The sequence below is a fragment of the Balaenoptera acutorostrata genome, chromosome 16 (genome assembly GCF_949987535.1).
Source record: "Balaenoptera acutorostrata chromosome 16, mBalAcu1.1, whole genome shotgun sequence".
NCBI lineage: Eukaryota > Metazoa > Chordata > Mammalia > Artiodactyla > Balaenopteridae > Balaenoptera > Balaenoptera acutorostrata.
In genome coordinates, this window is record NC_080079.1 from 41,357,586 (window position 1) to 41,383,434 (window position 25,849).

Here is a 25,849-nt window from a genome sequence, read left to right on the forward strand (position 1 = left end):
TGAGACTGGCCTCAATTCTTTTCCTTCTTTTTTCTTTATTCTGCTCTGCAGTAGTTATTTCCACTATTTTATCTTCCAGGTCACTTATCCGTTCTTCTGCCTCAGTTATTCTGCTATTGATCCCTTCTAGAGAATTTTTAATTTCATTTATTGTGTTGTTCATCACTGTTTGTTTGCTCTTTTGTTCTTCTAGGTCCTTGTTAAACGTTTCTTGTATTTTCTCCATTCTGTTTCCAAGATTTTTGATCATCTTTACTATCATTATTCTGAATTCTTTTTCAGGTAGACTGCCTATTTTCTCTTCATTTGTTAGGTCTGGTGGGTTTTTATCTTGCTCCTTCATCTGCTGTGTGTTTCTCTGTCTTCTCATTTTGCTTAACTTACTGTGTTTGCATCTCCTTTTCGCAGGCTTCAGGTTTATAGTTCCCATTGTTTTCGGTGTCTGCCCCCAGTGGCTAAGTTTGGTTCAGTGGGTTGTGTAGGCTTCCTGGTGGAAGGGATTAGTGCCTGTGTTCTGGTGGGTGAGGCTGGATGTTGTCATTCTGGTGGGCAGGTCCATGTCTGGTAGACACCACTAACTTTGGACTATGCTGTTTTGTGACTCAGTACCTTCTCATTTACCATTTGGGTTTGGATTTTCTGTCAGTTACAGTTAGGAAGTTGTGACTGATCTGTTTGTGTATCACTGAAGGTGACATGATGCATTCTTCTTTGCAACATAATAGAGACTGGTTATTGGCCACACCGGACTGCCCAGCCACAGACAAGGAGATGGATGTGAGTGGGGCATGGCCCAGCCATTCCACCATCTCCACCACAGGTTGTCAGGGAATGTGAAAGGAGAAGTTCCCCATCTACCTGTTATTAGGAGTGTTACCTTGAGATAGTTAACTTAGGCTGTGTTCGCTTTAGCTTTGCTATGAGAACTCCTTCCATGGTTATTGTGAAGCTTCCATGAGATAAGGGCCATGAGTCCAAGGATGAAGAGGAAGCCATGTTTCTCCATAGCTGTTGGTAGGCTCTGAACTCCAGCACCAACCAGAGCCAGAGCTTCTGGGAGAAGGTGGGGACCAAGTACTGGGGCACATTCCCCAAGGAGTCTGTTGGGGTTATTTATTACTGCATTAAAAACCACCCCAAAACCTGGTGGCATAAAATAACGATTTTATTATGTTCACAAATTCTATGGGTCAGAAAGTCAGACACAATAGGCATAGCTTGTTTCCACTCCATGACATTGAGGACTACAGATGGGGACACTCAGATGCTAAGGGTGGCCTCAGCTGGGAATTTCTCCACTTGCATGTCTCTCTCCCAACTGCATTGACTAAGGTGACTCAGAGGCTAGGCTTGACTGCCACTGTCCATCAGATCACCTATTCATGGCCCCTCCATGTGGCCTGGGATTCTCACAGCATGGTGCTGGGTTCCAGAGGGAGCCTCCTGAGAACTTGGTGGACACTGCATGGCCTTTTGTGATATGACTTTGGAGGTCTTGCAGAATCGTTTCCATGTAGGCTGTTGTTACAAGGCCACCCTTGTAACCATACCATCACAAGTCCATTAAGGCTACCCCAGTTTCACGGGGAGGGCAGTTAGACTCCACTCTTTTTTTTAATTATTTATTTTTTATTCAAACAGAAAGTCACAAAAATTATAATCATCCTCATCAGTTCACTCAGTCCCATGTAATTTTTTTTTCATCTTGATCTTTTGTTAGCACTTTTATGAATTTATCAGTTTTCCATTAGAGTTCTGAAAATGCTTATTCATTCAGTTCAGCAGTATAGTCAGTTACCAGAAACGTGTACTTGTCAGAGTCTTTTCCATGAATTCCTTGAAGATGAAACCCTTTTATGGGAACATTTTTGCAAAAGCATCAGAGTACACCCAGAACTGTCTATAAATGACAAAAGACTTAAAAATGACCACAGTTAAAGATTTGATGAAAGTTCATAATAATGCAATTGACAAGGAAATTTAGTTATTTCTGAGATATACATTTTAAAGTAATCACTAGAATTATGACTTATAACATTATACCAGAACATATAAGATTTTTAGAAATTTCATGGAATTAGACTCCACTCTTAATGGGAGAATCACAAAGTCACCATGCAAGAGAGCTGGTGGAATGGAAGATATTTTGTGGCCATCTTTGGGAAATACAACATCTCAGAGAATCACAGCATCTCAAGGCTGATAGGGTGCCTAAAATTGGCCCTCAGGCATCCTTGGACAGTCACCTCAATCTCCTTTGCAATGTTCTGGCCCATGCTCACCTAGCCTCCATTGGTGTGTGCTTGGTATGTGGTGCCTCCTGCCCAGTGGGGCAGCCCCTTCCACTTTGGAGCTGCTTGGACTTGTACACATTTGCTTCTTTGGTTGAGGTTCCATCTGTAGTCCTTGGTTTTCTCCCCTAATTCTCATATACTCTCTGTACTGTCGCCAGGGGCCGGTGCCTCTCTGTCCTTAACCACAGCTCAGTGGAGACAGTTTCCGTGGACTCTAAGTCCTCTCACAGCCTAGTATCCCAGCTTTACTAGCCCTTCCTCTGTATTCCACCCCCATCTCAGCCCTGATCCTTCAGAGACTGTTCAGGTTTGTCCATGAAGTAAATACCCTCTTGGGTGCCTCCCCAGTCCCTCCTTTCCATTTTCCCACTGCCAGAGCTTTGATTTCATTTAAATGGTTTCTTTTCAGCCCTAGTGGGTGACCTTGATTAATGAGAAGCATTTGGCATAATTCTATTCATCGTGCCAGACATTCATTTAAGAACAGGCATGCAACTCAAAGGAGACATAAAAGGATGATTGCTAGGGATTTCTGGGATTTTTTTTCCTAGAAGGAATGGTAAGATGAGAAATTTGCCTTTTTTGCTTCTGACCCAGCTGTGATGACTGGAGCAGTGGCAGTCATCTTGGGGACCATAAAGACCCATCCAGTGAGGATAACTGAAAGAGAGAAAGAAGTTGAGTGTTTGGAGGATTTGTTGTACCAACAAATTGACCAGGCCTGAAATTGCTTAATTTCCAGACTTTTTTTTTTACATGAGAGACTAAATATCCTTATAATTTAAACCATTTTTTCAATAAGTATTTAGTTCACATCTAGGCATTCTTATAGCTGCAAGGGGCACAGCAGGGAACAACATAAAAATCCCCCATAGGGCTGACATTAGTGGAGGAGACAGCTGACAAATGATTAAATGAATGATATGTTAAACATGGGGCTGCAACATTTCACTCTTCCTGGCACTTCTCTGTGCCCAGAAGCTGACCTGAATGGGAAGGCTCCCTCATCTCATGACTTCCAGCTGAGTTCAGCCAAGGGGTGCCCCAGCAGGAGACCAGAGGGTGGAGAAGAGAGAAGTCAGAGTATTTCTCCCTCTGCTCCCTCCAAACCAGGCAAGGGTTTGGCAGTGGATGTTCCTTATCAAAAGCCACAGTTCCAGCTCCAATTGAGCTTATATGTCACATGGCTTCACCTCTCAGCAGGGTCCAGTAATCCTGCTCCCTGACACTTTACCTCCAACACTCCTTGATCCCCTAATCCTGCCCACACTCCCATCATTCATCCTTTTTTGATCTCCTCCTTCTCCCAAGGGTTCAGTCTCTTCTACCCGAACCCTGACAGATGTTGATGGTAAGTGCTACATAGAAAATTGATTCAAGGAGGGTCACAAGTACAGAGGAGAGGAACAGATTTAAAAGGCAGGCTGGGATAGGTCTCAGTGAGACAGTGACATTTGAGTAAAGATAGGAAGGAGTCATAGATATCTGGTGTGTAGGCACATTGCAGGCAGAAGGAGGAACCTGTGCAAAGGCCCTGTGGTGGGCCTGGGCCTGGATGTTCAAGGAATATCAAGGGAAGTGGTGTGAACAGAACAGACATAATGAGAGGAAGAGGGGTGGAAGCTGAGGTCAGTGAAACAAAAGGACAGAAGCTCTTAGTGCGTTGAAGTCACTATAGTACACACTGTACTTGTGTATAGGGGCCCCTGCAGGGGTGTGAGCAGAGAAGGGACAGGCACTGATTGTGTGTTAACAGAATCGCCTGGCTGCCATGTGGGAAAAGCACTGAAGGGCCAGGCAGGAGCAGAGATTCCAGCTAGAAGGTGACTGCATAGACTGAGCAAGAAGAGGTGGTGGCCATAGCAGCAGACGTGAGGTGTGGTTGAGTTCTGGGCATTTTCTGAATGTGGAGCAGCCAGATTGGCAACAGAGCAGTTGTGGGCCTGTGAGATAGAAGAGTTAAAGATGACTCCAAGGTGTTTGGCCCAAGCACCTGGAAAGATGGAGTTGGTGTTGCTGATACTGGGAAGGCATGGGAGAAACAAGACTAGAAAGAGGATGCCAGGAGCTCCGTTCTATACACTTGAAGTTTGAGGTGTGTGCCAGACTGGGTTTTGGCAGCCCTTGGTGCACCGCATCTCCTGGGGTTCACATGTTTGTGCAGTCCCTTCCCCCTGTGCCTGGATTGGCCCAGGGACCTGCTTGAACCCATTGAATGCAGCACAAGTGATAGGGGGCCTGTTCCTGGCCTGGGTCTTGGGAAGGCCTGACAGCTTGTGCTTTTGCACCCTTGGAAGCCAGCTGCCATGTAAGAAGTTGGCCCACTCCCAGACCACCGTGATATGGAGAAGACCGGGCAGCCACATAAAGAGGCCCCCGTGGGGGAAAGCAGACATTGACAGTCCCAGCTGTGCCCCCAGCCAGCACCGGCACCAAATGCTCACAAGCGTGAGCCATTACACCTTGCAGTGATCCCAGCCGACACCATGGGAAGCCAAAGAATCATCTAGTTAACATATTATACCAAGAGAAATAATAAATTGCTCTTTCAGGTCTAAAAAAAAAAAAAAGAAAGATTTGGTGCATTCATTCTCAACTGGAGGCAAATAAATGGGACTAAATATTACTATTATCACTAATAAACTCTAGGCTAGAGAATGTAGCTTAAGAGTGAGAGACAAACAGCCTTCCAAACTGGATGCTGTTTGGGCCGACTTACTTGTCCTGTCACAGACGCCCAGACAGGGGCAGGCTTCACTATGCTAGGGAGAAGATTCTTCCCCTAGACAAGCAGCAGAGAATGCCAGGCCTCTGTGGGGAGCTACCTCCCATCAGGAAGTGATGAGAGTCTGAGATGAGCATATAGATTACTTCCAAATTTATCAGTCAGATAAATTACACTGCCTCCTCTGGTGCAGAGTGAGGAAAAGGGCAGAAAAAGGTCCTGAGTTTTACTAATTGAGCTCCATTCACAAAGTGAAAAAACATCACGAGTGGGAAAGACACTCCACCCTTCCCCCTCCCCTACTGCTATAGATTGTAGCTCTTCCCTTGTCAGTTTTATCTACTACCTGTGCTATCCAATACAATAGCTACTAGCCATGTGTATTAAAATTTAAATTAATTTAAATTAAATACATTTAAAAATTCAGTTTCTCAGTCACGCTGGCCACATTTCAACTGCTCTGTAGCCAAATGTGGCTAGTGGCTCCTATATCGGACAGTGCAGCTTTACAACATTAACACTATCAAAGAAGGCTCTACGCGACAGTGCTAACATGAGATTGTTATCTTTCTCATCTTCGTATCATCAGTGCCTGTAACCAGGCCTGACTCAGAGGCACTCAGAAATGTTTCTTGAATGAATATATGAAAATAGACTATTGTGATATTGTTTTTTTCATACCTGCTTCCCACTGTTGCTTTCTAAGCAACAAGATATGAAAATGGAACACAGATATTTTGTTAAATAAGTCGGTTGAAGAATATGCATCGTTTGATCTTTTTTTTTTTTTTTAAATATAAATTTATTTATTTATTTTTGGCTGCCTTGGGTCTTCGTTGCTGCGCACGGGCCCTCTCCAGCTGTGGCGAGCGAGGACCACTCCTCGTTGCGGTGCATGGGCTTTTCATTGTGGTGGCCTCTCCCGTTGCGGAGCAGGGCTCCAGGCGTGTGGGCTTCAGTAGTTGTGGCACACGGGCTCAGTAGCTGTGGCTCGCGGTCTCTAGAGCGCAGGCTCAGTAGCCGTGAGGCACAGGCCCAGTTGCTCCAAGGCATGTGGGATCCTCCCGGACCAGGGATCGAATCCGCGTCCTCTGCATGGGCAGGCGGATTCCCAACCACTGCGCCATCAGGGAAGCCCCTGATCTTATTTTTATTTAGAAATAATTGTTTGTATGCACATAGATATATATGTTTAAAAGCACAGGAAAAAGTCTTGAAAGATACACACCAGACTGTATTTACCATCTAATGGTTGAGATTGGGGAAGGGAGATGAGGAACTTTTTTACTTAAAAAACTTGTTATTAGGAAAATACATTACTTTAGAGTAAAAAAAAAAAAAAAAAAAGTAACATTAGATAGTATGTTAATTTTCTTGGTATATTAAGAAAATCATGGCTATTCTTTTTTTAACATCTTTATTGGAGTATAATTGCTTTACAATGTTGTGTTAGTTTCTGCTGTATAACAAAGTGAATCAGCTATAAGTATACATATATCCTCATATCCCCTCCCTCTTGTGCCTCTCTCCCACCCTCCCTATCGCACCCCTCTAGGTGGTCACAAAGCACTGAGCTGATCTCCCTGTGTTATGCGGCTGCTTCCCACTAGCTATCCATTTTACACTTGGTAGTATATATAAGTCCATGCCTCTCTCTCACTTCATCCCAGCTTACCCTTCCTTCTCCCTGTGTCCTCAAGTCCATTCTCTATGTCTGTATCTTTATTCCTGTCCTGCCTCTAGGTTCATCAGAACCATTTATTTTTTAGATTCCATATATATGTGTTAGCATATGGTATTTGTTTTTCTCCTTCTGACTTACTTCACTCTGCATGACAGACTCTAGGTCCATCCACCTCACTACAAATACCTCCATTTCATTTCTTTTTATGGCTGAGTAATATTCCATTGTATATATGTGCCACATCTTCTTTATCCATTCATCTGTCGATGGACACTTAGGTTGCTTCCATGTCCTGGCTATTGTAAATAGTGCTGCAGTGAACATTGTGGTACATGTCTCTTTTTGAATTATGGTTTTCTCAGGGTATATGCCCAATAGTGGGATTGCTGGGTCATATGGTAGTTCTATTTTTAGTTTTTTAAGGAACCTCCATACTGTTCTCCATAGTGGCTGTATCCATTTACATTCCCAGAAAATCATGGCTATTCTTAATACGAAATATTAATGAAAGGTAATTTTAAGAGTGAATAAAGTATTAAGGGTGTTGAGGTATAATGACAAATCACAGCCATTGGTCTGGTGAGTATTGTTTGCAAACCATGAAATCTGTTTCCTAAGGAGTGTACAGAGTCATATTTTCTTTCCCAAAACATGGCTCCCTCGATAAACTGCAGAGAAAGATAGGGCCAGATGGCACAGTTCTCAGTTTTCTGTTATACCTCCTGACCCAGCAATATGCTTTCTCCCACCTCTCCTTATAGCAATTACTTTTGTTCATTGCAGGAGCAGTCTTCACCCTGGGAATGTACCTAGTCACCATGCCCGAATCAGAACACTGACACACTGACTGTGATAATCTTCTTGCTTTACTTTGCCTTACTTTGCCCCTGGTTTGGTGGTTTATGAGCTCACAGATGCTGGACCAGAATTCAGCACATAAAATAAAGACATTCTGTTTGACAAGACCAAACCTAAATTGCTGAAGCAGGGCATTAAAGCCTGAAGCAGTGCCTTAAAAAGGAGCTAGTGCCATCTAACCCACACTAAAAGTCAACCTGGTTTCAAAATGAAGATCTTTAAAAATGCTACAGGCCATAGTACTTCCTCAGCCTTTTTTTTTTTTTTTCTGTCACTACAGGAATACTAAAACCAAATGAGAATGACAAATAATGCAGAAAGACACGTTTAATGATCAGTTCTGTTTTATTTCATGCTCAGTTGATGGGAGAAAAGAATATTTTGATCCAACTATTAAAATGAATGAATTTAAAGATATGAATATCATCACCCAGAAAAATGGCACTAACAAAATAGTTTTTAAAGTGAGGAGGATAGATTTCTTTGTAATTATTGTGTTCACTGACTATTACTCATTTTTAAATAATGATGGATTCTAAGCTCTGATAAAACACCATGAGGGTGATTCCATCCCTTAAGAGCTAATATTTGAAGAGGTTGAGCTGTTTAGTAAATTACTTCTTTCTTAATTTTTTTCTGTTCCTGTTTCTGTTTTTTAGACCCACTATGAGAATGGGGAATATATCATCAGGCAAGGTGCAAGAGGGGACACCTTCTTTATCATCAGCAAAGGAAAGGTAAGCCCTGGTAGCATGAGAGAGAGATGCACAAGGGGGGCCTGGGGTTCATCAGCAACCCGTGGAGGAGCACATGTGCAGGGTGTTGAGCTGTTTGAGGTTTTTTCTTTTCTGAAACTGATAAAGAAATCTTTGAGTATGTATTTCCTGAAAATGCGGAAGAAGAAAGAAAAAGTATAACTTTGAAGACCAGCAAACAGCCTGTGTTCTATGGTATAATAATCATGATGCTAGATGCCACTGATATGTCTGCATAAATGGAAAATTTTCCATAATAATTAAAAAAGAAAAGACTAAGGTTGCTTTAAAAAGTCTTTAACAGGAAAAAAAAAATCCATCCAGTCGTTAGGAGCAGTAATATTGTAATAATTAAATATCTGGACTTTCAAATCAGATGGCCCAAGTTTGAATCCAGCTATGAAACTTACTAGTTTTAGTACTCCCTAGGCAAGTTATTTAACACTCTGAGGCCAATCAGGAAGTAAATATATTCATGTTTCATTGTATCTTCATAAAGAAATCTTTAATGGATACTAAGAAATTATTAGAAGTGGTTAAGTATAGGGGAAGGGGTAAATATAGGGTAGACAGGGACATAAATAAAAATCATAATTTATTCCTTACATAATTTTTAAAAGTTTAATATTATAATAATTTAAAAAACCCAAATATGAAATTGAGAGAATTGGAAAATGAAGACATGTAGATTAATACTTTAATATTATATTGCTAAAAATACCTTAAATTCCTTTCAACAGTAAAGTCCTAAATCATTATTGCATTTAAGTGTCATTTCACTATGTGCAATGTGATTTGAACTTATTTTGCTTTACAGTAAGTGATCCTTAAAAAGAAGTTATAAGTACTAAGTAAAGTAAAACACTGGGAAGGAAATGCAGGTACAAGGGTATTTATATGGCAGTTTTCACTTTTATAATTATCACTTTTAAAAAATAAGTAAATTTATTTCTTCTAATTTAACAAATATGACTGACCTTATGGCTCATGTAAAATAGGCAAGAGAGATTAACAGAACCACAGTGAACAGGATATGTTGAAAGATTATAGATTTTGTTGGATCACATTTTAGAGAATTCTCTTTGGACTAATTGTGAATTTTAAATGTGCATATGTCAATGTTTACACCGGTGGCATATCCCACTAAAGGGAAGAAAACAATATTTATACTTTTTCATACCTGTTCTTTTGACTGATATCAGAAAGCCTGGGATAGAAATAGAAGTCAGGGACTGGCTTCCTAAAAAGCAACATGAAATGACATCTGACCACAGTTATGGGTAAAATTATATCTTGTATTTTCCAATGTTAGAGGATAAGAAATGTTAAGATTTTGAGGTTTATATATAAATTGTTTGAGCTTACCATTTATTGCTTTGTTCTTAATATCGATGGAAGAATCAGGGAAAACTGAAAATCCTCATGGATGTAAATTATTTGATTGGTCACAGGGGGGCTTTTTGCCCTGGCAATCCTAGATTTATTTTTTTTTATATTATATTGCTAATTCTTTGCTCTCATGGAATGATATGTTTATCCATTAAGATGAAATTTCTGACAGGCTTTTGTGACTACCAAACTACTGCAAATTCCAGCACTGCCTAAAAGAAGTTGTGGTTTGTAACTAGTTTCAGCTGAAGACAGGTGCATTAGTGGTGCTATTTTATGAGTTTTGTAATATGTATACATAGAAATAGCATGGGTATTACACCAGAGGAACTGATTCCCTTGGCAGTATTTCAGACCACTGTAGGGATTCTGGGAGAGAAGTAGTAAGAATATATTGGAATTTTTGTACACATCCAAGATTTTTGTTTTTAAACCAGGCATAGATTTTTCTTAACCTTCTTTTTCAGGTCATACAACTTAGCTGCCATGATTCTTAATTATACTAATTATATAATAATATATGATTTATTTAGTATGTTAATTATATGAATTCTAATATTAATGTATTGGAGTTACTACATTAAGTTTTAAGAAGCAGAAGGTGAACACACTTCAGTCCCAATAGGAAGCAATAGAAAATGATAAGAGAATGAGAGTAGGTTCAGGTGAGCAGGCAAATAAGTTGTAGAATTGAAATATTCTAAAATTATGTGTGCTGTTCTAGGTGTACAGATGTCACCTTGTTTTCATGTACATTTACGAATTTATAAAGGATAACTCTGACAAAGATATTTTCTTTGTTACCCCCAACCTGGCTTTTCCTTAGAAAATGTGAGACAGAGACACACAACAGGGGCTGTACAACTACAAATGGATTTCCCCTTGTTCAAGTTCATTTATTTGAGAGTAAAACAGTTTTTATTTTTCTATAAAGCACATTCACACAAAGAGAAAAACATTATAAAATAAGCTTGGAAATATTTGTTTTTTTCCCCATTAAACCTATACAAACTGATTTTTCTAAAACTTGGGCAGATGCTTCAGTGATGTCTAGAGTACCTGGTTCTGCCTCAGGTAGAAGCTGAGTTAGTTCTTTATACTTTAATCAGTCTGTTCCACTTGCCTGGAAACCTGACTTGTCCCCCCCAACAGTGAACCATATGCACTCAAGGATTCATAATTGAGCATGAAAAATACCTCTGATAAAACTTTATGCCTATGTCCCTCTAGTTGTGTTGCATCAAAAAAGAAAAAAAAAAACTCTCCATAAGTAAGTGGAACCAAAATTGAACAGGATTGGTCGATACAATTTCAGAGTTTCAATAATAATTGAAAAGCATTTTGATTTTCTGATTCTATTTAACTTATCTTGTATGCTACCATTAGAAAAAAGTATTTCAAAAATTCTTGTTCATTAAATGCCACTTAAAACCACATGGCTTTGCTTAGAATTAACAAGGGCTTAAGCATGTTGGTTAAACAAATGGGCTTAACACAATATTCAGTGTTGCTGAATATGGGAAGTATGCTCTTATGGAAATTTTGTTTGTGTGTGACATTATATATATATATGTGTGTGTGTGTATATATATATATATATATATATATATAAAATATATAATATCAGAGTGAAACATGAATCATTTCATTTCAAGAACAAACATGCACATTATCCCCACTTCTGTTCACCGTGTAACTAAACACCCCAACCATTGCAGTAAGTCAACAAAAAGATATAATGTTTGGAAATGAAGAAATAAACAGTAATTATTTACAGGTGGTGTAATTTTAGTTTGAGTTTTTTATGTAGACAGATAAATTATTAAAATTAATATAAGCTTAGCTGGATCAGCATTGTTCAGTACTTTTTCCTCTGTTGATGGAACTATTCTATATCTTCACAACCTAACGTGGTAGCCATTAGTCTCAAGTCACTAAATTAAAATTAACTAAATTAAATTAACCAAAACATTCAGCTTCTCAGTAGCCACATCCTGTCAGAATGGCTATTATCAAAATGTCTACAAATAACAAATGCTTGCAAGGAGAAAAGGGAGCCCTTGTACACTATTGGTTGGAGTGTGAATTGGTGCAACCACTGTGGAAAACAGTATGGAGGTTCAGAAAACTAAAAATAGAACTACCATATGACAGCAATTCTACTCCTGGGTATATATCCGAAGAAACCAAAACACTAATTCAAAAAGATACATGCACCCCAATGTTCATAGCAGAATTACTTATAATTGCCAAGGCATGTAAACAACCTAAGTGTTCATCAACAGATGAATGGATAAAGAAGATGTATTGTGTGTGTATATATATATTTATGTATACACACACATGCGTGCGTGCGCACACACACACACACACACACACACACACAATGGAATACCACTCAGCCATGAAAAAGAACGAAATTTTTCCATAAGCAGAACAGAGAAAGATAAATACTGTATGGTATCATATGTGGAATCTAAAAAATACAATAAACTAGTGAATATAACAAAAAAGAAGAGGACTCACAGATATAGAGAACAAACTAGTAGTTACAAGTGGGGGGTGGGCAATGTAGGTGTGGGGGAGTGGGAGGTACAAACCACTGGGTGTAAGACAGGCTGAAGGATGTATTGTACAGCACAGGGAATATAGCCAGTATTTTGTAATAACTGTAAATGGAAAGTAACCTTCAAAAATTGTATAAGAATAAGAAATTTTTAAGTGAAAAGAAAAAAGGACACTAGAATGAAGAGCAAAAGACAAAAATGGCTAAAACATTTGAAAGGAAGAAGAATATATTGGGGAGAATTACTTCAGTAGATATAAAGACTTATTATAAGGTATAGAAGAAAATGTCTTAATTCTACTAAGAACTAGATAAATATATCAGAATAAGAGAACAGTGAGCTCAAATAAAGGTTCAAGATCTATGGAAACTTGAGTTAGGAGAGCATGGGCAATACATATTCCAAAACAATTAGTTATCCATAGGTAGATATATGAAATTGGATCCTGACCTCACACTGTACAAATAAGGTCAATTCCAGACCTAAATGCAAAAGAAAAAATTAGAAAAAAAAATCAAAAGACAATTAGGAGAATACTTCTGTCATGTTGGGATAGGAAAATAAATGAGAATTCTAAAGTACAAACAATAAGGGATAATGTGGTTAAATATGATTACATTGAAATTAATAGCTTTGGCAAGACATAAATACAGTGAAAAGCTAAACTACTGTCTTGTGAATCAATAAAAAAATGACAATTAATTCAATAGAAAAATAGGCAAAAAAATAACAAAAAAGAAATACAACTGGCCCATAAAATAATATGAAAAATACCCTACTTTTATTAATAATCAGAGAAATGCCATATAATATTGACCTTTTTGGCAAAAAATCAAAGTCTGACAATATCAAGTGTTGATGACAATATAGTACAATATGAACTTTCATCCACTGATGGTAGAAATATAACTTGGTGTGACATCTTTGTACCAAGACTGAGTCAATATCTAGTAAAATTGAAGATGCGTATACTTTATAACCTTGGTTTTCATTAGTAAGTTTTGATCCTAGTGAAACACTTACCCATGGACACCACAAAACATGCAAAAATGTTCATAAATAATGTTGTTAATAGCACAACAGACTAATATATAACAACAATAAACCTGGAGGAAGCCCACATTTACATATAGAGAAGAATCAATGAACTATATAATATTCATATAATGGCATAGTATACAAACAGGAAATGAACTACAGCTACATATATTAACATGGATGAATTGGATAAATTTCAAGTACAATGCTGATCAAAAGAAACAATTTGAAGGATATGTGTGGCATGTTATTATTTATATAAAGTTTAAAACCAGGAAAATATATGGTATTTATGCATGGAATGAGGTGCATGTGAGTGCATGCACTTCTCATTAAAGTAGAAGTACCAGAAAGAGAATCACGAACATAAGATTCACCAGAGATGTTTTGGGGGACGGTAGTGGACACATGGTGAAAGAGATTCTAATTCATTCCTGTGTTGCACAAAAGGTTCAGTTGTCAAACCAGACTCAGGGGAGTCATAGGTCTGAGCCACACTGAATTTAACTAATGACTAAAGGAATGCAGGCAAACATCAAGCTCAGAAAAATGTTCTTTACCTGTACATGACCCAAATTATCAGATACAGCTCCTAAAAGTGTTTTTCTACATTAGGGAACATTTTTTTGTTTTTTGTTTTTGGAATAACAGGACCAATTTTTGAGCAATGTGTGTAGAACATAGTTTGAAAAGGGAGATGCTTTGATTTGGGAACTCCTCATTTTTATAATCTCTTAACTACACAGGTAGGAAAATGCTTACCTGACAAACCTATTCTCCAGCTGGGTCTGCCTCACAAATCTCTGATTTTCCATGTTTCTTTACAACAAACATTGCTTTGCTTATAAAAGCTGTTGAATCTGTACTAAAACATTTTATTTTGTTTTTGAACTGTTTTTGGTTAAACATGTTGGTTGAGCACATTGATATTGTTTATTGAAGATTTTGGTATTAAAGATTAATTTTATGTGTCCCATTTAAAATATCTAATTTCTATTTTGATTCTCAATTTTAAAAATTATATATATATATATATATATATATAAAATTTAAAAAATAGTTCCAAATCTTAAAATTACAATACCATGCATATATCTTACAGAAAAATTAATATAAAGACAAGTAAAAGGATTATAAAAATAAACACCTTCTCTTTTATCTACCTGGAACTAAAAGTAGTTAAAGCTCTAAATAGCATTTTATGGCAACAAGAGCAATGGTAGAGATTTGGGATAATTGCAATCAAATGCATGGAATTTCTGAAGTAGGAAGTGAGAGAAATGGAATAAAGGGGAAAATAAGGAAAAAAGAACCAAGTTTGGGGGGCACTCAAAATTAAGAGGATGCTTTTCATTGATGTTCTCATTTAATTCACACACAGCACACAAGTACATCCATATGAGATATCCCTCCCATTTTTCGGGCAAGGTGGTGGGGTAATGGGTTCAAATAGACTAAAATATTACCTTTAAGGCTCCATAGCTAGTTCCCTTGCAGAGCATTGTGGATCATAAAGTACTTTATGGTTTAGATGAAAAGACTATGTATACAGGTCAAGGTTAGAGAAGCTATATCTGTATATATAACTTTTTCTATCTTGAATTTTTTTTTTAGAATTAAAGATGCAAATGTCCATGACTGATGTCTGCACGTATTTAGAATGATTCATTATATATATAAAGAAAAACTGTGGAAACTACAACTTTAAAGGAGAACTTTTATTCTTGCTCTTTGAGCTGCTTGTTTTTTCACGTATATGAACTATAGGAGATAGATTTTTTCCTCATATTTATCATATAAGCAGAAAGTGATTTATTCCATAGGTGACCCGTTTTTTATGCCTCTTACTGCATTTCAGTAACATATTTTTTAAGAACATTTCAAAACCCACCAAAATTTCTCCATGGCTTGCGTAAATCTGCCATTTTGAGTTTATAATCCTTTTTATTACCCAAATGGCAAATGTACAGTTATATGTATCCTTATATCTAATTTGAATTAATGAGCTTAATTTATAGTATATTACACCTTAATCCATAACTTTTTTTTTTAACAGCCAGGAGGACTGACAAGTAATTTTGTTGAGTTGTCTCATTGTGCAGATAAGAAAACTGAGGTTCAGAAATGAAACAGTGTATCAGTGTTTGTCAAAGGTTGGTCTGTAGAACAATTGCATCTAAATCACCCACATTAATCTTTTGAAATGCAGATTTCCAAAACCCATTCAATCAAAACCTCAGGAATAAGAGTTCAGTAACCTTTATTTTAAACAAGACTGCACGCCCCCTCTCCCCACCACACACACACACACACACACACACACACACACACACTTTGAGAATCACTGGGCTAGTGTATTTCCATTCACATCTGTAAAAGCCTCATCAGTATGCAAATGAGTATCTCTTTGATATAACTCAGTGGTTAAGTGTTAAAAACTTCATTTCCATGCTTTTGAAACACCATGCGGAGGAGTAATCAAATGGGTCAGTGGAGAGTAATAATTGAATTCCCTCCACCTTGCATAGACCTTTTTAATACTTACAAAAATTCTGGTCTTTGACATCAAGTCTCTAAATTCAGAAACCTGAAGCATCGTATTTTTAAATGTGTTTAAGTGTCTGGCATTGTCTCAAGAAATTAGTTTTTCTACTTCATTACATTTTCCATGTAGGTGAATTTTAACTATTTAAACTTTTTCGATGACACGTAGCCAGTATTATATTTGTAGAGCTTTAGGGGGAAGTGAATTAACACAAAGGTACAATTTACTACATTTATGTCTTCATTCATTCAACAAATACATTATTACTTGCTTTCAATGGACTGTCACCCAACTCCCAAGCCCTATTTGGGCGGAGATATCTTGTTAGTAATGAAGCTTTTCTGTTCATGCAATTTACTACTCTTTATTGAGTACTTACTATAAATTACAGAGAATATCAAAGAAATGCCCATTTATTTGAAGAGCATACTATTCATTATGGTAAAATAAAGACACACATGTAATTTATATATCTTCAAAAACAGAAATCCTGCTGAATGAAACATATGGATCATGAAGACAATAGTCAGGTAGAGACCTGCAGGAAGTCTTCATGGAAATGTGACTGGCCTTTGAATGAAGGCTGGACTCTTCTTGGCAAAGAGATAGGCATGTCCTAGGAAAACTGGGATGTACATGTAGAGAGGTGTATAGAAAGATGTTAAATTAAGCGAAGCCAAAAAATAGAGATAATATAAACGTCCATCTGCAAGGAAATTGATAAGTAAATATAGGATGGAAGAAGACACTAAAACATTAAAATGAATGAACTAGATTTATATATAATAGCATGGAATAAATAATTAAAATAATGTTAAGAGAAAAAATGTAAGTCGCAGAATGATTCATACTGTATTATGCTATTCATATATTTTAAAAACACATGCATATAAACACATAAAGGCTGGAGGAACACTCACTAAATCCATCACAGTGATTGCCTCATAGAAAGTTGGAAGTGGAAATAGAATTGAAGATTTGAGTGCAATTCAAATTTCTGAATAATTTATTATTTCTGGACAACAACTTGAAAGTATAACAAAATACATGGAGATTACTTCTTGGGGTGCATGTGAAGTTGCGATATTATTCTTTGGCCCCTTTAGTGGTAATGTACTTTTTCTCTTCATGAAAATAAGTATAAAAAAAAGAAGAAATAAGAAATGGAATGAACATCATTAATCAGTGTTTATTTGATCATCCAGTGTGTACGCAGTGGATACAGGCTTTCATTGTTTCTCTTTATAGGTAAATGTCACTCGTGAAGACTCGCCAAGTGAAGACCCAGTCTTTCTTAGAACTTTAGGAAAAGGAGATTGGTTTGGAGAGAAAGCCTTGCAGGGGTAAGTAGATCAAATGTCACAAAGATTTTGGTTGAATGCTACATAAATTTGTCTTACATATTGAGCTTCTAGCACAATAGGGTGTTTAGTGCTTATTCTACCATCCGACACAGACCCTTGACGGTCAATTTTATTTATTTCCAGCTGGACTTAGAATCTATTTGGGTAGGCTGTGGAATTGAGTGGTTAACATCTGTAATCAATCATTTTATATAATTTTATATCAATAGGAAAAATTCTCCTTAATTATAATCTCTATAAAGACTCTAAAAGAGAGGGAGAAGTCTCTGCTAAGCTTATTTTGTACGACAGTTTTACTCGGAATCATAGGAAGATGATTGGTTGAGAATTTTTACATCTCTAAACCTGATTGTACAAACAATACATCAAAAGGCAATGAAGGGCTTCCCTGGTGGCGCAGTGGTTGAGAATCTGCCTGCTAATGCAGGGGACACGGGTTCGAGCCCTGGTCTGGGAAGATCCCACATGCCACGGAGCAGCTGGGCCCGTGAGCCACAATTGCTGAGCCTGCGCGTCTGGAGCCTGTGCCCCGCGACGGGAGGGGCCGCGATAGAGAAAGGCCCGCGCACCGCGATGAAGAGCGGTCCCCGCACCGCGATGAAGAGTGGCCCCCGCTTGCCGCAACTGGAGAAAGCCCTCGCACGAACCGAAGACCCAACACAGCCAAAAATAAAATAAATAAATAAATAAATAAATAAGAAAATCCTTTAAAAAAAAAAAAAAAAAAAAAAAAAGGCAATGAAGCCTTTCTGGGATTCACCTCTGGGTGGTGGTTTTCATCACTAGCTACGGTAGTGGAGGTGGAAGAGGAGGTGCAAGTGAAGGTAAATCACATCCAGATTCACTGTGGATGGGCTCAAAAGGCATTTTACATACCATTTGTACTTTAATCTGTCTTTCTCTTGATTATTATATATGTAGAGGATTCTGAAAAATAATATCACCTGATTTCATTGGTCCAAGATTAGATGTCTCTGTGGAAAATGTCATTTCCAGCAGAGCCAAAGAACCAGAAACATTTCAGTCATTTCTGATTGAGATCACAAGTGGAACACCAGAAAATAAAACATAATTGAGAATTGACAGATTTTCTTTTGTAGCTTATTGTCAGTGAATTTTGGTGCTAACTAAAGAAAGGTTTAGAGTGAAAACACCTTCCCAGAATGTGTCTCAGGAAGTGAACTTGGGGATATGGTTTACAGAAAAGTTTCTAAATGTTGCTCTGATATCAAAATTTAAGTTAATGGTATTACGTCTAGATTGAATTCATTCTAGCATATGGTTATTCTTGTGAACTGTCTGGTGCTAAATCTCTCTTTTGCACATGTTCAGTCCTCTTCACTGGCCTTGTCTTCACCCCACCCTCACCATTTTCCATCATACCTACCCCCCCAACCTACCTCCATTCCTCTTTCTCATGCCCTTTATGCTTATCTTCTCACCACTCAACCTGGCTTTAACAGCCTACTCTATGTGTGCCCTCTTAAACGTCACCAGGGATTTGCTACTTACATCATAGCATGGTCTTTCTTTTCTGTCTTCATTTAACATCACTGCTCAGCCATAGTTTTACACTCTTGACCACCCCTTCCTTCTTTAGAATCCCCGTCCTTTGAGACCCTTGCAATTATTAGCGAATTGTTAGCACTTTTTAGAATTTCTTATTTCATTTCCTAAAATTCACCATTGTTTTGTCCTCAGCTCTATCACATACATCTTGGTACACATCCAGATCTATGACTGCCTATTATCTTGATGCAAAGAAATCCCAAATACTTATATGCTGATTTGAGCTCAGTATCTGGCACTTTTGAAATCAACGTGTATTTGTTGAATGAACAAATGAGTGAGTGAACAAATGAAGCTCCTTGATGATCCCCAATCTTGCAGTCCTTTCTGCACTTGATCACTTTCATGACTTGAGTTAGTTTGATGGTGCATAAGGGCTTATGAACTCACTTGACTACAGGGGGCAGGCTGGTAATGTATTGCTTTGGCCAAAATGTTCAGGTTTTTCCATAATGTTACAGAAAAACCCAAACGAACTTCTTGGCCAGCCCAATGTCAATGAGTAAAAATAAGATGAGTAAAACTGGTGGCAAGCTAGAAAGACTTATACAATTGAGGAGATCAATTACTGAGCTCCAGCTCATTGCTATGCTGTTTTTTTTCTTTTAAGAAACACAGAAAAACCTGGGTTCTGAAAAAAATATGTGATTTTGTAACTTGATTTAAAAAAAAAAAAGCTCTGCTAGCAAACATTTCTGCAAACGATTTGACCTGTGAGTTGCCATTTTGTGATTTATATCAATAGATATGCCTCTTTAAAACTCTGTAACTAGATTCCGACAAAGGCAGCCTGTTAGTTTTAACCTTGTTATTTGCTTGTTTTGATTATTTTTTGACATTTTAATGTTTTGATATTCTAGTCACTAACCTGTTTTTCACTGTGTGTCTCTATGTTCTTTTTTTGATCTTTTCTTTGAATTTCAATGTTTCACACAAGAAATTCTGACTTTTCACAAATCAGATTGATTTGTTTCACTTGTTTCCCTACAAATAACTTAAAAATGTATGTAACTTTAGGATATAAAGTCTTTTGAGCAACCGTATATATCCTTGTGAGTAATAGCTATGCTTCTTTGGAAACCTTATGATTTTTAATCCTTGGAAGACAAATTTTATAGTCAGCATTCTCTGTGTGGACATAACACAGCATTTCAGATTGTTGTTTTCTCACAAATATAATTTATATGTACTGGGAATTTTTGTTTTATTTTCCTGAGGATGTTCAGCAGGTCATTAAAATATTGACAAATTGATAATATTGAAATCAATCCTTGACCATTCTTTTAAAGTTTGAGGGTGCCTAATACTAGTATTGATTAAACACACACAGTATATAATTGAATGACAGAGCTGAAATGTGACCTCAGTAACCAAACTCCAGAACTCCACTATGTAGTTCTGCCTCTAGAATTAACAAGATTCATTTCCTTGTTGGAAGGAGACCGTAGTCATAAATCTAACTATCGTATAATCTATATTATTAACATTCACTAACCAATAGCATCTCATTACTAGAAAAATTTGGTTTATTTATTGCTTTCACTTTTTTTGGTTGACATGAAACGAGTTATTCAGTATTGTTGGCTTAAGCGTTATTGTTTTTTCTGTGATAATGGTTTTTCCACACCAGAGAGAGGGCAAAATGTTTTACTCTTTTCAGAAGTACTCCTTCATATACATGAAAACTAAAGTTGTGTTTAGGGGAATTTACTTCAGGTTTAATCCAATAATTCATGAGTCAATCCATCTACACTCTAACATACCATTGCTTCAAGATCTCTACCTGACTTGAAACCATGTAGAATTCATATTGGCATCAGATAATGTCAAATTCTAAGCCAAATACACACCTCGCATCTGTAATAATGGGAAATAGATAAGCCCAAGTTGAACCTGAGAGAGATGGGATTGAGCGCCCATTGCTCCCTCTCCCTTCCCCTAATGTTTGAGTCTTTAGTACAGCATATGGTTAAGAGTTCCAGCACTGAAGTCAGACTGCCTAGGTTGGGATCTACTCTGTAATTTACAGATTATGAGCCCCTGAGAGGCTCTCCTTTGATCTGAATGGAGATGATGATTGTACCTAACTTTTTGGGTTGTTGTGAGGAATAATCAAGGGGATACTTATAAAGCATTCAGGTGAGTACCTAGAATTTAGATGAGTGCTCAAAAATGTTAGCTGCTATCATCACCACCACCATCATGTTTATTTTTATTTATCATCATCATCATCCCCATTCCCAAGACTGTTCTGCTACTTCTTGACTACAGTTTAGAACACCTGGTATAATTGACATAGCGTTAGATTTTGAATCATCCACTCACTAAGCCAGCCAGTTAATCTCTCTGGGTCTGTTTCTGAATTTGTAAACTGAACCAGTTGAAGTAGATGATCTCTAAGTTTCCTTAGGTCACGTGCCAAATGCAGCCCTGGGCCACCCTGTTAAATGGTGGCATTTGATAGCAGACCTCTGTCAGCAGGGCCCCTCCCTCCGGAAACTATCCCAGCTGTTGTTTATCATTCTGAACACCTTGGCCACATGTTAGGCCCTTCCTTGTTAATGCAAAAATGAATAAGCCAAGTCAGTTTGACAGACTTTGGTATTAGAAGTCTGTATTTCCATAGTTTCTCCTCTCATGGACTGTGATCTGGGCAAGTTAATTAATATTTTTTAACCTGTTTATTTTTTTTAATTAGTAAAATGATAGCACATAAAATATAACAAATACTGGATACAGCATTTTAATATTTTGCAATATTTGAATCTTATTAATACTCATTTATTTATTTGGAAATGAAATATTACAGGTACGATTCAAGCCTCTTTCGTATCCTCCCCAAATACTTTCTCTCCCTCCCACTATCACCATCCTGTCCCTGTACCATAAAGGTAGGAAAGCAAGAATTCAGATCTCTCAGTTGCAAAGCTTGGGTTTCTGTTTCTCTCAGGGAAAACCTCTTTGATGCTTACCTGGGACAACAGAGAGAGTTATTTCTAAAGCTTGTGTTTTGTGTGAAGAAATACTCTAGGACTTATAAACGGCTCTGTCCCAGCTGCTTTTTTTTTTTTTAACATCTTTATTGGAGTATAACTGCTTTACAATGGTGTGTTAGTTTCTCCTTTATAACAAAGTGAATCAGCTATACATATATGTACATCCCCATATCCCCTTCCTCTTGTGTCTCCCTCCCACCCTTTCTATCCCACCCCTCTAGGTGGTCACAAAGCACCGAGCTGATCTCCCTGTGCTATGCGGCTGCTTCCCACTAGCTATCTATTTTACATTTGGTAGTGTGTGTATGTCCATGCCACTCTCTCACTTCGTCCCAGCTTACCCTTCCCCCTCCCCGTGTCCTCAAGTCCATTCTCTATGTCTGTGTCTTTATTCCTGTCCTGCCCCTACGTAAAAAAAAAAAAAAAAAAAGGTTCTGAAGAACCTAGGGACAGGCCAGCTGCTGTCTTGATAGGGTCATAGCAGGACTTCTTCACCCGCCCTTCATGAGCTATCCTGCCAAGCTCCAGCTCATTTCTCTAACCTTAGGGCTCCTCTCTATTTCCTGCACCTGAGACTTTTAGGGTTTTTCTTCTTTTGTTTCTTTGTCTTTTGTAGTGAGGATTATAATTAACATGCTTTTAGTGAAGATTATTCTTATGAGGATTATAATGGATTATCTATGTAAAATGTAACAGAATGTCTAGTGGGATTTTTTCCCTGTTGTCCTGGATTTGTGGCTAAGGTCCAAAGCCCAAAATCTGTCAGTACTTAGGGCCAGCTTCTTTTTACACAACTGACTGAGAAGAGCCAGAATTGCTTTATTAGTATCACTCCTTCATCCATAAGATAGGAAAAGTAGGGACATCTGAGGTTGGCCTGTTGAGGAGAGCAGTGTTATCAAAAGAAGTAGTTCCCTCAATTCTCTGGTCTCAGCTTGCTTCCTTGTTGAGGATTTACAGATAAACAGGAAATTAAAATAAAGAGTGTGCTACATGATATTATGGGAGAATCACGAAGTGTCATAGCATCATTATTATATCTATATGTCATCCCAAAACTTTTTCCTGAATTCCAGACCCAGTTTCCTGTGAGGCAAGTCCACTTAGACATCACTTAGTTACTTCAAATGGCACTAAGACAAAGCTAAATTAATTTTTCTCTCTACCCCCAACCAAGTGTCTTCCTTTCAAGTGATCCCTATCGCACTAAATGTTTCTCAAACCAGACATTTGGAAGTTATCTCTGACTCTTCTTTCCTAAAATTCTCTAATCGCTGATAACTAATCCTATTGATTCTACCTTCTAAATAACTCTCAGCATCACCTGTGTCTTGCCATTCTCACTGCCACTGTTCTGATTAGTTCTGATTAATGCTCTGTCATCTGGATTTTGCTGTTGGTCCTTCTAATTGGTCATTCTGTGTCCAGTCTTGCTCACCTCTCACCCATTCCACACACTATGATAAGTTCACAGTATTAGTTTCTAGGTGGCCATGATAAATTATCACAAACTGAGTGTCTTAAAACAACAGAAATTATTGTTAAATAATTCTGCAGACTAGAAGTTCAAACTCAAGGTGTCACCGTGACCATGTGTCCTCTGAAAGCTCTAGGGAAGAATCTGTCCCAGGTCTCTCTCCTGGCTTCTGGAGGCTGCCAACAGTCCTTGATAGGTTTGGCTGGTAGCTTCATCATTCCAATTTCTGTCTCCTTCTTCACATGGCTCTCTCCCCTCTGTTTGTGTCTCTGTATCAAAATCTCTCTCTCCTAATAAGGATACCAGTCATTGCATTTAGGGCCTACCCTATTCCAGTATAACAGCATCTTAAATCAATTATGTCTGCAAAGACCCCATTTCCAAATAAGGTCACGTTCATGGGTCTGGGGGCTTAGGATGTTGACATAGCTTTTGAGGGGACACAATTCAATCCATAACTATCTCTGGAACAACCAGCCTCAGATCATTTTCCTTTTCAGAGGCTGTCTGTGGCACTCCTTGTTGTGAGACCTGTTCCCATATTACTACTGCAGTCTCATCACCCATGTGCCTGCTTCGTGATCTATATTCTAGTCATACTAAGATTTTTTTTTTATGTCATCATAATCTCCATGATGTATTTTGCTATTAGGCATTTGCATTTGAATCATCTTTTATGATTACAGTTCCTCCTGGCATGGATGAATAACTAAACTCACAACAAGCCCCAAGTGGGATGTAAGAACCTGGGAGTCCAGCACAGCACAGAACCCAAAGGTGTAGGCATGTAGAAGCTGACCTGTTGTTCTGTAGGCACTTATGATATGGACATATTCTCTCCTATCTTAACATAAAGATGTCCAGGATACAATACCTCATTGAGCTCTGATGTCAAGGAACTCATCAGAAGATTTATGGAAATCATATCTTTGTTTTGAAGAAGCTATATTGCATACAAAATATAATTACACATCCCTCCCCCCCCCCACATATTCACAACCCCCTCCCACACACACATCCTGAATTACAGATAGTAGGATGAGAACACCTTTGGCCTAGCCTACACACACACACACATGCACACACACACACACACACACACAAAATGAATTTAATCACCAAAATTTGAGCACGTGCTGTCTGGACTTCTCCAAAGAATAGCTTTACCTGGAATATAAAGTTAGCTGTAGAAAACAATTTTTATTGTTGTTTGAATTTACTTGATAATCTTGTTAATGCTTTAGTGTGCACTGTAGACTCAGATATATCACTAGAAGTTGATTTAACTTTTATAATTGTCAGTAACTGATCAGTAACCCAAGATACATTAGTTTTAAATGCATTAGGAAATTGGTTGTTTTTTAAACAAATCTGTTAAATGCAAGAGGATTTATAAGAGAGGACTTCTCTTCTGGAGGAAAGCTTTGGGCCTGCTTACCTGAATGACTGTTTATATAAAAGGGATCAGATTTTTGTACATGGTTGGGGAACATCACAGAGTCTTAGTATTTTTCCATAAAATATTTTCTTTATCCCTGCTGTCTTAAATACAAGATCATTTCAGTGGTGGAAATTGAGCTACTTACGAAACAATTCAGTCCCTCATTGTTATTCTCCAACATGTCATTCAGACAGATAATTTCCTTCAGGTGCCATAAGATAAGAAAATATAATGTAAATTTGAAAATCTCTTCAAAAACAGATATAAAAATATTTAATTTGAAGCTAATTTCCTTGTTAATGAACTTGGCTAGTATTTTGTGTCTGTCCTTTTTATTCTTTCTGAGTCTAAATGATTGCTTCTTAATTTTTCCTTCATACAGTACAGAAGAAAAATGACTTGTTATCAAGCATACTTTGGACAGGCAACAAAGATTTTAATTAGATTCATTGTCATTACACTAATCACTTGTGATGACTGAAAAAATGTTTTAAAACCGTCTGAATATTCTTGCCAAAAATTTTCTTTGAAGGAACATTTACTAATGTATTCTGATTGAGACTGTATCCACATGAAACAAGCATTTCCAGCTGTATTTGGCTTCACATTGTTCTCATTCCTCATTCATACAATGAAATGGGAGTGGGAGATCTTTCAGAAAATATGCTATGTGATAGTTTTCTCACCCCATGTTCCAGGACATTTCAAGTAGTAGTTAAGGGGCTTCAAGTTCACCACCCCTTCCCAGGGCCATGTTCAAATATGTCAATAAATAATCATATACATAATTTAATCAATCAACAAACAATCAAAAATTGAAAAAGTATCATTTATAATAGCTTTAAAATTATGAAGTAATTGGAGATAAATTTGACAAAAGATGTATAAAACCTGTGTACTGAAAACTATAAAACATTTCCAAGAGAAATATTGAGATATACTGTATTTGTTACAACATTTTCATGCATCATAAGACTCAATATTGTTCTCCTCGATTGATCTACACATCCAGTGAAATCCCAGTCAAAATCCCAGCAAGCTTTTTTGTAGAAATTGATTTTAAAATTCATATGGAAATTTAAGGGACCTAGAGTAGTCAAAAGAATTTTGAAAAGAAGAAATTTAAAAGATTAAACCTACTAGACTT

The 25,849-nt window shown here is 37.5% G+C and overlaps 1 protein-coding gene across 2 annotated transcripts in view; it reads left to right on the forward strand.

Moving 5' to 3' along the window:
* Positions 1–25,849, forward strand: part of PRKG1 (protein kinase cGMP-dependent 1) — a 1,261,642-nt gene that overhangs the window by 1,034,128 nt on the left and 201,665 nt on the right. For both annotated transcript variants that reach the window (XM_057531141.1, XM_007182835.3), the window contains exons 6-7: positions 8,221–8,298; positions 17,104–17,198. In XM_057531141.1, the coding sequence (XP_057387124.1) occupies positions 8,221–8,298; positions 17,104–17,198 (173 nt within the window). The remainder of the gene's footprint in view (positions 1–8,220; positions 8,299–17,103; positions 17,199–25,849) is intronic.